The sequence below is a fragment of the Filicampus tigris genome, chromosome 2 (assembly GCF_054856515.1).
Source record: "Filicampus tigris isolate MCC_2025a chromosome 2, RoL_Ftig_1.0, whole genome shotgun sequence".
NCBI classification, from domain to species: domain Eukaryota; kingdom Metazoa; phylum Chordata; class Actinopteri; order Syngnathiformes; family Syngnathidae; genus Filicampus; species Filicampus tigris.
Genome location: NC_141218.1, coordinates 3,839,700 through 3,854,807, shown reverse-complemented (window position 1 = coordinate 3,854,807; position 15,108 = coordinate 3,839,700). Strand labels below are relative to the sequence as shown.

General features: G+C 42.5%; 1 protein-coding gene across 1 annotated transcript in view; it reads left to right on the top strand.

Moving 5' to 3' along the window:
- Positions 1-15,108, top strand: part of LOC147150941 (uncharacterized) — a 146,668-nt gene that overhangs the window by 93,544 nt on the left and 38,016 nt on the right. Inside the window, exon 4 of the mRNA XM_086024580.1 lies at positions 2,883-2,937. Coding sequence (XP_085880706.1) covers positions 2,883-2,937 — 55 coding nt within the window. The remainder of the gene's footprint in view (positions 1-2,882; positions 2,938-15,108) is intronic.

Here is a 15,108-nt window from a genome sequence, read left to right as displayed (position 1 = left end):
GCACAAAAGAACCGCCCCCCCCCCCCCCATTTGCTCAAACAAGGGGCCCTCCATTTGCACCTTGTTCTCGTTAAGAGCGCCGCGCAGCTCCCCTGTAAGAGCTTTGCAACGCGAGGCTCCCGAGAGGCCACACAGACAGCAAACGTCTCAGACTTCACTCCATAATGATCTTTTATTTACAGATGCGCTTTGTCCAAAATGATCTTTCACAATGAACTTTTGCTTCCTTAAAATGCATTGCAGAATGACATTGGCCATTAGAATAAATCCACGGATGCATCGTACTAAAAAGGAAAAAAAAGATACTCAATGGCGAAGTCACATACGCCCCGTGCACGATATTTGCCGTGTTAGTCGTCTCTTTTTTTGGCGCAGCTGCAGTAAATCAGGATTGCAGCACATATTAATGTTATTGATCAATGTCAGCTGTTGTGCTTCTCTCACCCAACCGCCCCCCCCCCCCCGACCTCCCCCCCCAGTGCGCTAGTATCGGGGCTCCTTTATTGCAGCCCGTCTTTACAGAGTGACAACTGAGGGGAATGTGTGCAGAGTTTCAATAAAGCCGGCACTGCTCCTGGGCTTTGATACGTCCGGACCGAGGGAGGACATATCAGTTCCACAAAGACAAATAGTTCGGCCGCCTATTGGCTTGGCCATTTTATTACTTTTGTCTGCGACTAGCTTGTCTTTTTTGCTTCTTCGCTGTGCTCGTCGTGGACTTTGTCTTGTCAGGCCACATTTTGCGAGGAGGAAAGGAGGGTGGAAGTTGTTGTAGTCATCACAAGTACAGCATGTGCATGCTACGACTTTACGATCACGTGGGAAAATCGCGGATGATGAAAACATAGAAGGGCATACATACATTCATTTCAAATGAATGTATGCTGGCATGAGGTGAAACGCTGCATGGTGACGTAGTTTTTTTTTGTTTTTTTTAATGGCCTTCATTCAATACAACTAATGCTCATATTATGTTAACGATATGTTTTATGTATGGAATATTACCATGATTTCCTGTGATGAATTTTACTTTTTTTTTTTTGTTTTTTTTTGCTAAATTGTCCCCCTGTATTGTCCAAGGGTCAATAAAAAAAAAAATATATTTTTTTTCACCTTTAATAGGTGTTGGCTAGTAACTAGAGGCTGTAAAAAATGTGTACTTATTTTCCAACATGGTGTTTAATGTCTTAAGTTACAAATGTATGTAATATAAAATGTATATAATACGTTTTCTGCCGGACATTTAATTTCCTGTTTCCAGTGCTGTGACAGCAGTGCTGCCAAATAAGTGCTTAGTTGCCTTATAACTCTTATAACTTATTACTTTCCTCACTGATGTGCTTGACACTGGTTCCTGACGAGAAGTAAGAGCATGTTCTGTGCTCAAATACGGCAGTTAGTCCGTATGGTCATGTGTCAGTTAGCCACATTAGCTCGTTAGCATTGGACACAAGCCGTTCGCAGCAGTTATTATGCACACATGAGGGCATGTAGTTGACTTTTTGAGGGTGATTTTTTTTTTTTTTGGGGGGGGGGGGGGGCGTATTCTAGATGGGGGCATATTATTCACGGGAAATGACACTATTCTGGACTGGATGGTTGCCAGAATAGTTTTGTCCATTTGCTGGTCACAATCCTCATGTTTTACACGTTAGTATCTGTCACTTTGAATGCGTGTGGCTTAAAAGGTGTGGCCTGGCCTGAAGAGTGACATGGCAGTCAGCCAATGAGAGAAGAGAGTTGGCATCTCTCAGTTTGATGTGGTGGGTGTTTTTGCAACATTTGCAGTTGCCTGAAAGCGCGGCGTTTTCATTATGAGGACTTTTGCACACTTTAAAAACAGTTTGGTTAAACATAACACAATTTTGGGTCAAAAATTGACCGATCCACTAATGGTCTCAATTTGACCCACCTTCTTGCATTTTGTACAAAACAGCCCAATTTTGGGGGTTGTTTTGTACAAAACAGCCCATTTTTGAATCAGAAAGTTGGGTCAGATTGATTCAAGCAGTGGATCGGTTCATTTTTGACCCAAATTTTGTTATTTTTAACCCAACTGTTTTGAGAGTGTATGAAGGACAAAAGGACAGACTTAAGTTCTGTGCAAATCTAATTTTCTCCAGGGAGGAGAGGAAGCGCCCTCGCAGGTAGACCACTCCCCCCCCCCCCTCCTCAAATCCAAACACCGCTGCGCTAACAGATCATAGCAGAAGCCCAGTGCGACATGTTATGGAGCCCTAAATGAAAGAGATGTGCCCCATTGAGCCCTGTAATGAATGTTCTGACATTGAACGTCTCCGGTAGGGGGGGGGGGGGGGGGGTGCCTAATTTCCTAAGAGCACATTTTGATGGCGAGGATGAGGCTGAAGGTCACTCTGGGTGAAATGTGGCATTCGAATGCCTTTGTGTCCTCTCTTCTTGTGCATCATTCAGCTCCATCTCCAAAACAGCATTGAAGAGCTTCACAATGTGAAGCGAAGATTGCTCGTCTCTCACTCACACACATACGCACACGCACACGCACACGGGCAGCATTAGGACAGCTGATAAGAGCTTTTGTAGATTTTGGATAACGACATCCCTGAATACCAAGTGCCTAAAAGAGACCCATGGGAATTAATAAAAATGTCTCCCATTCTATGGCCGCAGCGCTTCCACAAAAGCCGACTCCTTTGTGAATGCCTCCATTTAATTACGTGTTGCAAAATATCTTCTTTTTTTTTTGTGGTCATTTTGTGTCCTCATTATGCTTCCGCTCTTTATCAGTTTGTTCCATTTTGCTCTCCTTTTATCCTCTTTTCCGTCATATTTACTCTCTCTCTCTCTCTCTCTCTCTCCGTTGTCCTTTTTTTTGTCTCTTTTCTTTTTTTCCCCACTCGCAGGTGGCAGAAGCAGCTGCGACGTTGCAACCCTCGACGCCGGCCACAAGTGAAGCAGGTGAGTTTTTCTCAGACTCCACCTGTCGTCTTTGGAACGCAAGAGCTCAAAAGTGCTGCCGTCTTCTGATGGATACCCGAGAGGCATTAAAAAAAAAAAAATGGACTAGCAAGTTGAATATCACAATTAGAATCAGAACTAAATTCACATTAGTAAGTTTGAAAATGTTTTTTTTGCCCTAGCATGTTTTTTTTTTTTTTTTAGAAGTAGAACCCGTTCGAGACCGAGCCATGATCACAAGAATATGGAAAGACCATTTTAAAAACATGTTTTTTATAGCTTTACCCCTTAAAGCATTTAAACTTGTTAAAACCTCTCACTCTCGCTGTCAAAACAAGCCGATGCTGTCACTCCCAGTTGTTTATTCCAAGACTGACAAATAAAACAAAAAAAAATGAATCTAAACACCAAAATGTTTGATTCTGTAAAGTTTTGTCCAAACTGTATTTTCTCGGTTAAGATATTTTATAACCAAAAGATGGACGCGTTGGCCCATGGAAACTTAAGAGTCCCACAGATGCGGAAAAAAGGTCTTCGCCACACGGGGGCGTGGCATCGCTAACAAAATGTCAGTATGTGTACCAAATGTGGTTGGAACTGGCTTTAAAAGGCCTTGGCAAGTTCAAAGGTCAGAGCAAGAAACAAAGCAGCTCAAGTCCCAGACAGTAGTGCACTGTATCTAATTATGTGCCACAGAGGCTGAAATCGAGCCATTTTGTCTCACAAAGCAGCTTTATGCTAACATATCATGCAAAACACTATAGACGGACTCATTGAAATAAGCATAGATGTTTATGGTAATAAAATGAAACAAACTATCACGAGAAAAGGTGTCACATTCTATGAAATGACAGAGGAACGTAAGAATATACTAGTCTGCATTGTTTCGCCAGTCTTTGTTGTTTTATATTTAAAAAATAGTAACAAAGTCACCCTTCCGCTTAACATTTCTTTTCACAAAAAGCTCAGTTTCTCCAGTTTGGTCGGAAACCATTTTTGTTCAAACCAAGTTGCAAATTCCGCTTTGTCTGTGTAATTTCAAGGATTCGCCATTAAAAAAAAAAAAAAAAAGACGTGCTCGCAGCTTTAATTCTTATTATTGTTCTTTTGATACGACCTCTTATTCCGCTTGACTACTGTGTTGCTCTGATGGTTAATTTCTCATGCTAATGAATCAGAAGCAATCAGTCCACGCAAGCGCACACGCCGCTCGCTACCTGCTCCGGGCCACGTGTTCATCTCGCCCCTCCTGGATAATCGCTCAGATTGGATCATCCCGACACAAATCCTTTCCATCCCCTCAGCCCGCCACAAATTCTCAAGTTTGCCAGATCCTTTTATGCCCACAATCAAAGGCATGTTTTTTGGGGGTTTTTTTGTTTGTGTGTTTGTTTTAAACCGAGGATTCCCAAATGCGGCTTTTGGGGCAAACGTGCTGGGCTTTCCAGGCAATGAAGTGCAGACGGAAGCGAGGTCGCTCGGTGCGTCAAGATGGACGCAAACCCAAGCGAGCTCATGTTTGTAGCTCCTTGGTGAGCTCATTTCGCACGCGCCGCATTTTTGTGACCTGCATCTTCATTCATCACAAGCGTTTGTTACATGAAACAAATTCCTCCAAAGTAGTGAATGATTTCTTATGATCCGGCAAAAGTGCTCAGCGGTTTTATTTTGTTTCCCGCTGTGCACCCTCGTTTCAAACAAAAAGCCTGTCTGATTATTTTTGGACCATAAGATACAAGATATATTTATTTATTTATTTATTTATTTTTTGCCTACCGAGGCTCGCAGCCCGAAAGCCGTTTGATCCGCAACCAGGGAGACGCATATTTCATTTTGCGCGTACCTTCATCTCCTTAACATTTCTCTTTGGCTATTTTCGATTATTTCCCCCGACCTTTTGAACTAGAGATGCTCTCTTGACGCCTGCTGCTTCCTCTTTGGAGTTTACAAATAAAGACTTACACCCTGCGCGCTTAAAACAACGCCAACGCGTTCAGTTCTCGAGCTTAATGCTAATGCTAATTAGCATCTTTGTTGAGATGCTTTAATAGCAACGAATAGAACGCCAGGGATGGGCAACTGAAATGCTGAAAAGGTCAACCATTGCCCTAACCAGATGTAGAACAAAAAAAAAAAACCCTCACCTTAAATATGGGCCAAATATGCGTTCTTGATATATTTCATTTTTGATAATACATTTGTCAATGCATGTATAAACGATCCGCTATCTTAGCCCAATGAGAAAGGCTTTGAAGCAAACGACAAAATAACCACAGACTGATTCTTTTTTTTTTTCCCCCAGCGCAAAGAACAAAAATGACATTCAAGGATGGCACAAAACTGCTGAACTGCAAAGCAGCATTAAGTGCAAGGACTCATTTTTCACAAAAAATCAACTTACCCCAAATTCTGTTTGTCCTGCATATCTTTCCAAATCTGTGAAAAATGATGAGGCCTACACCCGTTGGAGTATAGCGCAGTAAAAGACCTGGTGTAAGCGCAGCTAGTACTTGTCTGCCATCTACTGGTGAATGGCGGTATTACAACTTACACACCAAACAATATCATACGGAACAATAATTGTTTAATAAACAGTGAGGTGGGTAGTAATGAAAATTTAATGCAAAATAAAATCTGATTACTCGATTAATCGATGGAATAATCAATAGAGTAATCGACAGCCGAACTGATGAGCCGAGAAGGGTTGAGATGAAACATTATGAATCCCCAAATTGTTTCATTCTATTAATGATGTCATCACTGTCTGTTATTGTGAAGTCTAATATTATGGAGTGCTATTTCTCCTCATTAAAGTGCACTTTTAAAAAAAAAAGGCTTTTTTTTTTTTTTTAATGAGGAAGTATGCGTAATATCCGTAATATCTGAGTGCAGCTTATGGGAAGATTCGTTCCATGGAGCCTTGGAGGTTGTCCTTGAAAACTGAGGACAAATAATCAAGAGTATTTGGACTGCGGTGTGATAGTCACAGAAATGTGAGAGGGGGGAAAAAGCCCTATGGGTATTTTTATTTAATTTTATTTTTTGTGTGTGTGCGTGTGCTCCCCAAGCCTCCATGTTCAACCCTCGAGAGAGGCCGTCCTAAAGGTCAACCCTTGCGGTCTTTTGATTTGGGATTCTCTCTTCCAAAGTGCTTCCTGCCTGTGACTTTTTCTTCACTTAATGAGGCGCGGCAGCTCGCTACCTCTCACCTTCACCTTTGGCCTTCTTTCATGTGATTTTCTTTTTATTTGTCTTCTGCGCACTCCACATCGGCTCAGGAAGGGCAAGATTGTCGGCGTGCGCATTCTATCTGGACTAGTTTTTGTGCTTTCGAGTCCTTGAAACGGTGCTCATTTTCTGCCTTGAGTCAAGCGCCGTTCGGCTTTGTCATCGCCATTTCATCAAATTGGGACAGCAGGTCAAGTCAAGGCAGAGGTTTGAACTTTTTTTTTTTTTTGCGCCAAGTTCGACCGAGACAAATATTTCCCAGTCCAAGTGCCACCAGCGTGAGCAACTTGAAACTCCGGTCATTTAATTCCCGATTCGGTTCAACCAATTCTTGAAGGGCAAATGTAGTTGACTTGAAAGTTGAACGGAACGGAAGCGTAGCGACGTCGCGACCCTTTTACGTGCCAAACTTTGAGAGTGACTGAGCGATTGAGAAAAAGGACGGATGATAGAAAGAGAGGCGTGATGGCAGAATTGCAGCAAGGACAAGAATTGTCTGAACAATCGTGATTATTGCTCACAAAAACAACAACTCGCAAAAACTGTATTGACTGTTCGCAAACTTAATTCAACTTGAATTGTCGTCCAAATGTCCTTTGTTTTCATCAGTTTGTGTCAAATGAAAGTAGTGCGGGCGTATTTTTCAAATCAAAAGATTTTGGCTCTTCTTTCGTTTTTAAAAAAAATCTTTTGAAATAGTGTTTTTGTTTTTTTATCTATTTCGTTTTTGTAAGACAATGCTTCTTGTGACCTCGCAATTGACAAAAAAAAAAAAAACTAAAGCGTGTGTATTTTTCAAAAAATACAAACTTGGTCAAACTATCTCATAACCATGGCGCCAACTAGAGGTGAAAGGAGGGAAAGGAACAACCAATGGAGTAGGTGCGTTGCTGTCTTTGGCACAAGGAGCAAAAAAAAAAAAAAAAAAATGTTTTCCAGGGCATAAAAGTCACTCCTTTCATATTTCATCATGCTGCCGTGACTCCACAATAAAACCTTGCTTGTAATTATGCAAACAAGGCAAGCTGGCAAATGTTGCTGTTGCCGTGCGCTTCACCTGCCTGAAAACTGAAAAAAAAAAATGTTTAAAGGTGGCATTTCAATTGCATTTGATTTGTCAACGACTACGTTTACATGCGGTCAGTAACCCTTTTAAAAATCCGAATATTGGCAGTATGCGCGGTTTGAAAAGCCATGTAAGACATTTTCAGTCGACAGAAGAGACAAAATGGCCGCCCCCTGAGATGGCTGAAAACGAGTGGATTAACTCTTGTTCCACAAACGCAATATTCATCAGAATGCCTTGTGTCAACTAGTGAGCAAAAATATTCTTGAAAAAAAAAAAATCTTTTGGCTGGCAATTGACTGCATGTAAACGTGGACAATGTTCATAGCTGACAATGGGAAGAGGCTTTTCACTTGCGTCTCAAAAGCAATGCACGGCAATTGGTGGAAAATTGCCACGTTTAGTGGGACAGTCACAAAAAAAAAAAAAAAATCAAATTAAAAAGCGGGCTCTTTTGTATTTTGTGGCGCCATTACGCCACCGTGGCTTCAACCAGCTCCTTCCATTTGTCTTCTTTTCTTTTTACGTCTGCTTGATTGCATTTTCCAGACACTGCAAGGCTGCGGGGCAACAACTTTTGTGACTTTTTACATCAGCTTCCAAGCCCCCGAGAAGAGAGGCAAAATAATGGCAGTGGATGCGCCGTAATGGCCGCACTCATCATGCTCGCTTCTGGCGCCATCCAGATCGGCGCTTTTCTTCTTCGTTGAAATGTTTTCTTCTTGCTTTGTTTTGGGGCTCCCCGCTTGCTCTTACGAGCTGTGTGACGCCTCTTCTTTGCCTTCTGCCTTGGCTGCCATCTGCTTGTTTTTGGAAAGGCGCAGCAAGAAAGACATTGCGGATGATGTGCTTCCTCGCCGTCCAGGAGGAAATGCGATACAAGAGATGAGGGGGGCACGGGCGGGAGCCGAGGGGCATCCCGGCAGGGTGAAGATGGGCGGACGTTTGCCATCTCCGTGGTCCCTTTTCCTGGTTTCAGGCAGGCGAGGAAGACAACATGATTCTCAATTCATAAGCCGCTTAATGGCGTCGTCAAATGAGAAGCGCCGGCTCGGCTCAATTTCCTGCGCGCCTGCCGCCGCCTCGCGCTGGGGCCCCGTCGTCGCCCTCTCACGCACGCCGTGATGGATTAAAGCGGCCATCGGGGAAATGAAAGGTGGAGCCCACATTGCGCACATCACCCTGACTAATTACACACTATAGCCCACGACCTGACCGTGCGTGCGTGCGTGCGTGCGTGCGTGCGTGCGTGCGTGCGTGCACTAGACAGAGTGCAAGAGTAAGATGTGAAAATATATGAATGTGTGTGTGAGAGTGATTCTGATTGTGAATGCAGTGTGTGTGTTTGCGACTATGTAACGCATGTGTGAAGCATCGGTGCATGTGTTTGTGAGAGAGAATCAAAGTGAATGTGTGTGATTGATAATGTGAGTGAGTGAGTGAGTGAGTGAGTGAGTGAGTGAGTGAGTGAGTGAGTGAGTGAGTGAGTGAGTGAGTGAGTGAGTGTGATTTTGTGTGGCATAAAATGTAAGTTAGTGTGATTTTTTTTGTGACAGAAAATGTGAGTGAGTGAGTGAGTGAGCGAGCGAGTGAGTGTGATTTTGTGAGTGACAGAAAATATGAGTTAGTGCGATTTTTTTCTTACAGAAAATGTGAGTGAGTGAGTGAGGGGGTGAGTGAGTGTGATTTTGTCTGTGACAGAAAATGTGAGCGAGTGAGTGAGTGAGTGAGTGAGTGAGTGAGTGTGATTTTGTCTGACAGAAAATGTGAGTGAGTGAGTGAGTGAGTGAGTGTGATTTTGTCTGTGACAGAAAATGTGAGTGAGTGAGTGAGTGTGATTTTGTGTGGCATAAAATGTAAGTTAGTGTGATTTTTTTTGTGACAGCAAAATGTGAGTGAGTGAGTGAGTGAGTGAGTGAGTGAGTGAGTGAGTGAGTGAGTGAGTGAGTGAGTGAGTGAGTGAGTGAGCGAGCGAGCGAGTGAGTGTGATTTTGTGTGTGACAGAAAATATGAGTTGGTGCGATTTGTTTCTTACAGAAAATGTGAGTGAGTAAATGAGTGAGGGGGTGAGTGTGTGTGTGTGAGTGAGTGTTTGAGTGAGTGATGAGTGAGTTAGCGAGTCAGTGTGATTTTGTGTGTGACAGAAAATATGAGTCAGTAAGTGTGATTTTTTTTTGTGACAGAACATGTGAGTGAGTGAGTGAGTGAGTGAGTGAGGGGAGCACGTGTGTGTGTTTGTGTGGCTGTGAGAGAGAGAAATATGAGTGAGTGAGTGTATGCATGGGAGTGAGAGAGTGCGTGTGTGATGAGAGATCGTGCGGGAGTTTGTGTGAACGGGTGTGTGCGTGTGTGCAAGTGTGGGTGTGCGTGTGTTTGTTGGTGTGTATGTGAGCGAGAAAGTGAACGTGTGTGATTGATAATGAGAGTGAGTGTGTGTGCTGTATGAAGATCCGTGTGCGCCACCGCTGCCCATCTCTTGCTCTTCTCAATCCATCCAGGTGATTCCCGCTAATTGATTGACTGGCGATGAGGACGAGAGGCCCCGAATGTTTTGGTTTCCTCCGAATCTTTCGGATCTCGCCCCCATTTGTGTGCCTGCAAGTTTGCGGGACGACTTTGCCAAAGCGTGCGCGAGGTTCATCGTCAGCACGCCGGGCCCGTCGGACGCCCGCCGCGCGGATCAACTGGACGTTAGCGCCACTCTAGACGACATTGCTTCAATTGCCCGAAAAAAAAACTGCAAAATTGATTTTTTTTTTTTTTTCTTTTCTCAAGTGGACTTAAACACTCGTGTCGCACATCTCAGCTGAGCTTTTGAAGGGAAAAAAAAAAAAAAAAGCAGTGTTCTCTGGAGCGAGTGATGAATAGCAAAGAGTGTTTTTTTCCTCTCTTGCCTGTTGTGCTGTTTTTTTTTTTCACTAGCTAACGGCTTATTGACTGTAGTTGACGGACGTGCTTTATAATATGGTTTAAAAGTGATGATTGTGTCTGTGGGGCACGTCAATCGGTTTCTGCCAACTGCCAAACTTCCTTCTTTGTGTTTGCGTGCAAGATTTTGACGCGCTGGGTTGACCTGACTTGGGGCAATTTGGACGCGTTGCTTGGGAAAACGCCTTTGGGTCCCGCCGCCGCGCCCGACAAATTGTATTTGTTGCATGGTGCTTGCGCCACTCCAAGGAGACTTCCAAAAATGGCTGCCGAACGTTTTAGTTGAGGCACATTTGCTTTGAATCTTTCAGACATGTTTGTTTTTCAACTTTCATATGCTCTAAAATCACTTTGCGTGTGTGTGCGTGTGTGTGTATGTTCTAAACATTTGGAAGCAACACTTCCATGAAATCGGTTACACATCAGAACATCCAACGCCACGGGGGAGTGCGCGCGTACGCGCTTGTGTGTATGTGTGTGTCGGACTCGCCCGCAGCAACTCATTCAATTGAATTTATGACTTGAGCGCCGGCCATTTATTTCCTTATTGTATCAAGAGGGTATGTTCAAGAAAAACAAAAAAAAATGTAATCAGCAAGAACTAAAGTCAGGTGACTTGCTTGTACAATAATGGCGACATTATCGACGTCAGTGCGAGTGCAACACAGCTGGCGTACAGGCCCCTGCGCCACAATTGCACGTCCTTAAAGTCGAGGACGTTTTGAAATAAAGAATTCATGTTTGAAGATAATTGCTTGAAACAAGACTGACAATGGTCTAGTATTCAATTGTTGTTGAGTTCTAATGTTAGATTGGGTTTTACCATTTCCTGTTTTCCTGAAAAGGAACGTGAGGCTTTAGAATGGCCTCGCTGTCACCTGTGAGTGTGCGCGCGGCGCGAGACTAAAATTTAATGACGAAAAAAAGTCTGTGATGGTTTTCATCACGTGTGTTCAAAACACAAATAAAATATTGAATTCACTCTCTCCTCTTTTGACTTTCGATTGCCAATTGAAAATAGAAAAAAATGAGACGCAGATTCACTCGCTTAAAGGCACAAGTTGAGGGCTGTTTTTTCGAGCGCACACTCACACACACACACACACACACACACACACACGCACACACATATGCCCTCTCACTGTGTGCACTCGCAATCGACCTTATCCGACCAATTAAAGCGAACGCTTAGTTCCCGATCAATGGGTTAATGTTGAGGTGGGGAGGGCAGAGCAAGAATGCCCATTTGTGCTCGAGTGTGGATGCCCGGATGCAAGTTTCACAACCAACCAGAAGAACAACCTATTTTATATTTTTATGTTATATTTTTTATTTATTTTTTATGAGAGAGAGAGAGAGAGAGAGAGAGAGAGAGAGAGAGAGAGAGAGAGAGAGAGAGAGAGAGAGAGAGAGAGAGAGAGAGAGAGAGAGAGAGAGAGAGAGAGAGAGAGAGAGAGAGAGAGAGAGAGAGAGAGAGAGAGAGAGAGAGAGAGAGAGAGAGAGAGAGAGAGAGAGAGAGAGAGAGAGAGAGAGAGAGAGAGAGAGAGAGAGAGAGAGAGAGAGAGAGAGAGACAGAGAGAGAGAGAGAGAGAGAGACAGAGAGACAGAGACAGAGAGACAGAGAGAGACAGAGACAGAGATTAGTTTAGTGGTGTCAGTTAAACGCATTATTAACGATGTTAACGCAACCCCGTTTTGATGTGGATAATTTTTTATTGCGTGATTAAGGTTTCCATAGCAACCAGCGGCTGCATTGCTAAACGTTGCTGGTCACCATAATCTATATATTGAAAAAAAAAAAAAAAATCTTATAGAGTAGAGCGTTACATCTGCTTCAGAATATTCATTAGTCTGAGGATGAATTGTTCGGCTGACACGCAGAGAATTGGAAATGTGTTGGTGTCCCATGTTTAAAAGGGAGCGCGGCCTCGCCATCATGTCTGTGTGGCGATAAAGCGTTCCCTCCCACGCACGATTAAGTGCAGCCAAGTGACGCTAAGACACGTTAACACATCAGAAACGGGACTGTAATGACTTTTTTTCTTTTAAACTCACTTTAGTCAGTCTACAAAGCAGTTAAAGACGGCCGGTGATAAAATAGAGAGAAAGTGCAGGAATGTGCTCTTTGTACACTCGTGCCTTTACTTTTTTTTGGGGTCACCTGTGGGCACCAGTCGGATTTGGAAGTGTTGATCACGCAGCGCCTTCCCCTTCAAAAAAAATATATGAAAGCAGGTGTCCGCCCTCCCCGAGGACCAAAGTCTTTCTTTTCCTGTTCATTTCCCCACTTCTCTGTTTAGCTTTGATAAACAGATGCTTACCACAATAAATCGAAATTCCAAAAATGTGAAAAAATCCTCCAGCCATATACTGGACGTACCCCCAAAAGCCAGGTGCAGAGTGTGCGTGCGTACGCGCAAGAACACACTGACGTATTTTCAATGCGGCGAAGGTGATTCAAGTCCGCGGGCGACTGGTTCAACGCGGCGGCACGTTGACAGCAGGCCAGGCTTTGCTGGCAACATGAACGTCCTCGCAATCTCCTTCTGTCATTTTGATTCTCAAGAAGCAACCTGCTCAATGAGGGATTAGTCAGGTGGCCACCATCCAATAAAACATGTTTTTTGGATTTTTGTGTCGCGGCAGAAAAAAAAAAAAAAAAAAAGAAAGAAAGTGGAATTTTGTGTGTGCGTGCACACAATGTGCCACGGAGCTGTTAATCTCCGTCCAAGCGACGGAGGTGATGACGCTTGCCGTTTGAGGGCCGTCAACGCCGCATCAACTTGGGTGACTTCCCTTTGTTTCACTTGCTAATGTTTCATCTTACTCCAGCATGTGTATAAATGTGTAAATATAGACGTGTGTGTGTATATATATATATATATATATATATATATATATATATATATATATGTGTATATATATATATGTGTATATATATGTGTATATGTATGTATATGTATATATATGTGTATATGTATGTATATGTATGTATACATATGTATTTACAGTATATGTGTGTATATAGAGGATATGTGTATATATACGGTATATATATACATATATATCGTCGCTGTCATGTGAAAAACACTTATCTCCATTTTTTTTTTCATTCTTATTTTTACACGAATCATGTTTACGCATTACAGACATCGCATTCAAGTGAAATTAAAAAAAAGTTTCCAAAATTGGAGATAAGTGTTTTTCACAGGACAGCGACGATGTATAAGTGCTGTCAAGTGATTACATTTTTGAAACCAATTAATTAGAAAATTTTCCATAATTGATCACGATTAATCGTATTATTCAACTAAATTTGGAACGAAGCTTGGAACAGATATTTACTTGAGTAAAATCTTGGAATTAATTTGGGAATTTTTTTTTCAAAGTACATCGTATATTTCGATTCAAAGACTCTTCTAATAGCTTTCTTTGATGCAATACAATACAATACAATTTTATTTATACAGCGCATTTCATAACAGCTGGAGCTGTAACAAAGCACTTTACAAAACAATAAATGATAAACAATAAAAAGGCCATCAAGTGTTCATCAATAAATTAACATAAAGTAAATTAACATGAAACACTAACTGACACCGGAAAAAAGCTGAAAATTTCAGGTCAGATCAAAAGCCAGAGAATAGAAATCCTTGAAAACGGTTCTAAACTGTTGAACGGTACATCAAAGATATGAACTAATATGCTATTTGAATTTGGCTTTGCAAAGTGCGCAAATTATTTTTGGATTGCAGCCACACGCAGCCTCTTGATTTCAACCCCATTCATTCAACTGTTCCGAAAACTTTGGAACCAGCAGCATGAAGGGAGGTTTAAATTGAGTCATGCAGATTTTATTTGTCTTTTGACGGCACAGGTTAAAATAGATCTGGCTCACAGGGCCCCCGTTGTCAGGGCGGTTAATCTGATCGTCGGTAACCAGATTACGTGGAGTTAAATTGACCCTGTGCAGCCACGGGACTCTGATTCTTCTGACACTTGTGCTTATCCAATCCATTCTATGTGCCGTGCGTCTATCGTGTATTTCCAAAGCATTAGTACAAAGGCGGTTGCAAAATTGCGGTTGCCAGTTGTTGTTTGCCAGGTGCCAGTATGCCGCCAGCCGCCTGTCAATGTCGCAGCCTCCCGTTTCCACGACAACCGACATCTCAACTTGGGTCTTCGGGAGGACTTCGAAGGCAACGCGCAAAGCAATCTGGAAAGCGTTTAACTTCATCGGATGCGTTTATGCCAATGACAGCTCGCACACACGCACAGAGACACGCACACACTTGTTTTTGAGTCGCTTGTGCCGTGGCAACAGGTGTCGGATGTGTTCAGCGCCGCCCACTTCATCTCGTTTTCGTGCTGCTTGTGCCACTTATGTCACCCGCCGCAATGAATGCGCGATGCTGTCACAACGCTTTATCTTTCCCTCCTTATCTCGACGCTTTCCTCACGCGCACACTGACACGCACGCACGCACGCACACAACACGGCATTCGCTGTGGCTATCTGTCATCTCCCCTGTGGCCGTTGCATGGTCCGCCTTGCCCGTCCTTATCTCCCTTTTTGTTTTTATCCGTATTGCTCACCTTCTCCTGTCCAGGATTGGCTTGCTTGCAGGCCCACCGTACATTACAAAAGGGAAAAATGTTTCCATATGTGGCAGCACGGCTCCATGTATATATATATATATATATATATATATATATATATATATATATATATATATATATATATATGTATATGTATATATGTATGTATATGTATATATGTATGTATATGTGTATATGTATGTATATGTATATATGTATGTATATGTGTATATGTATGTATATGTATATATGTATATGTATATATATATGTATATGTATATATATATGTATATGTATATATATGTATATATATATATGCATATCTGCATGTATAAGTAACATACAGTACAT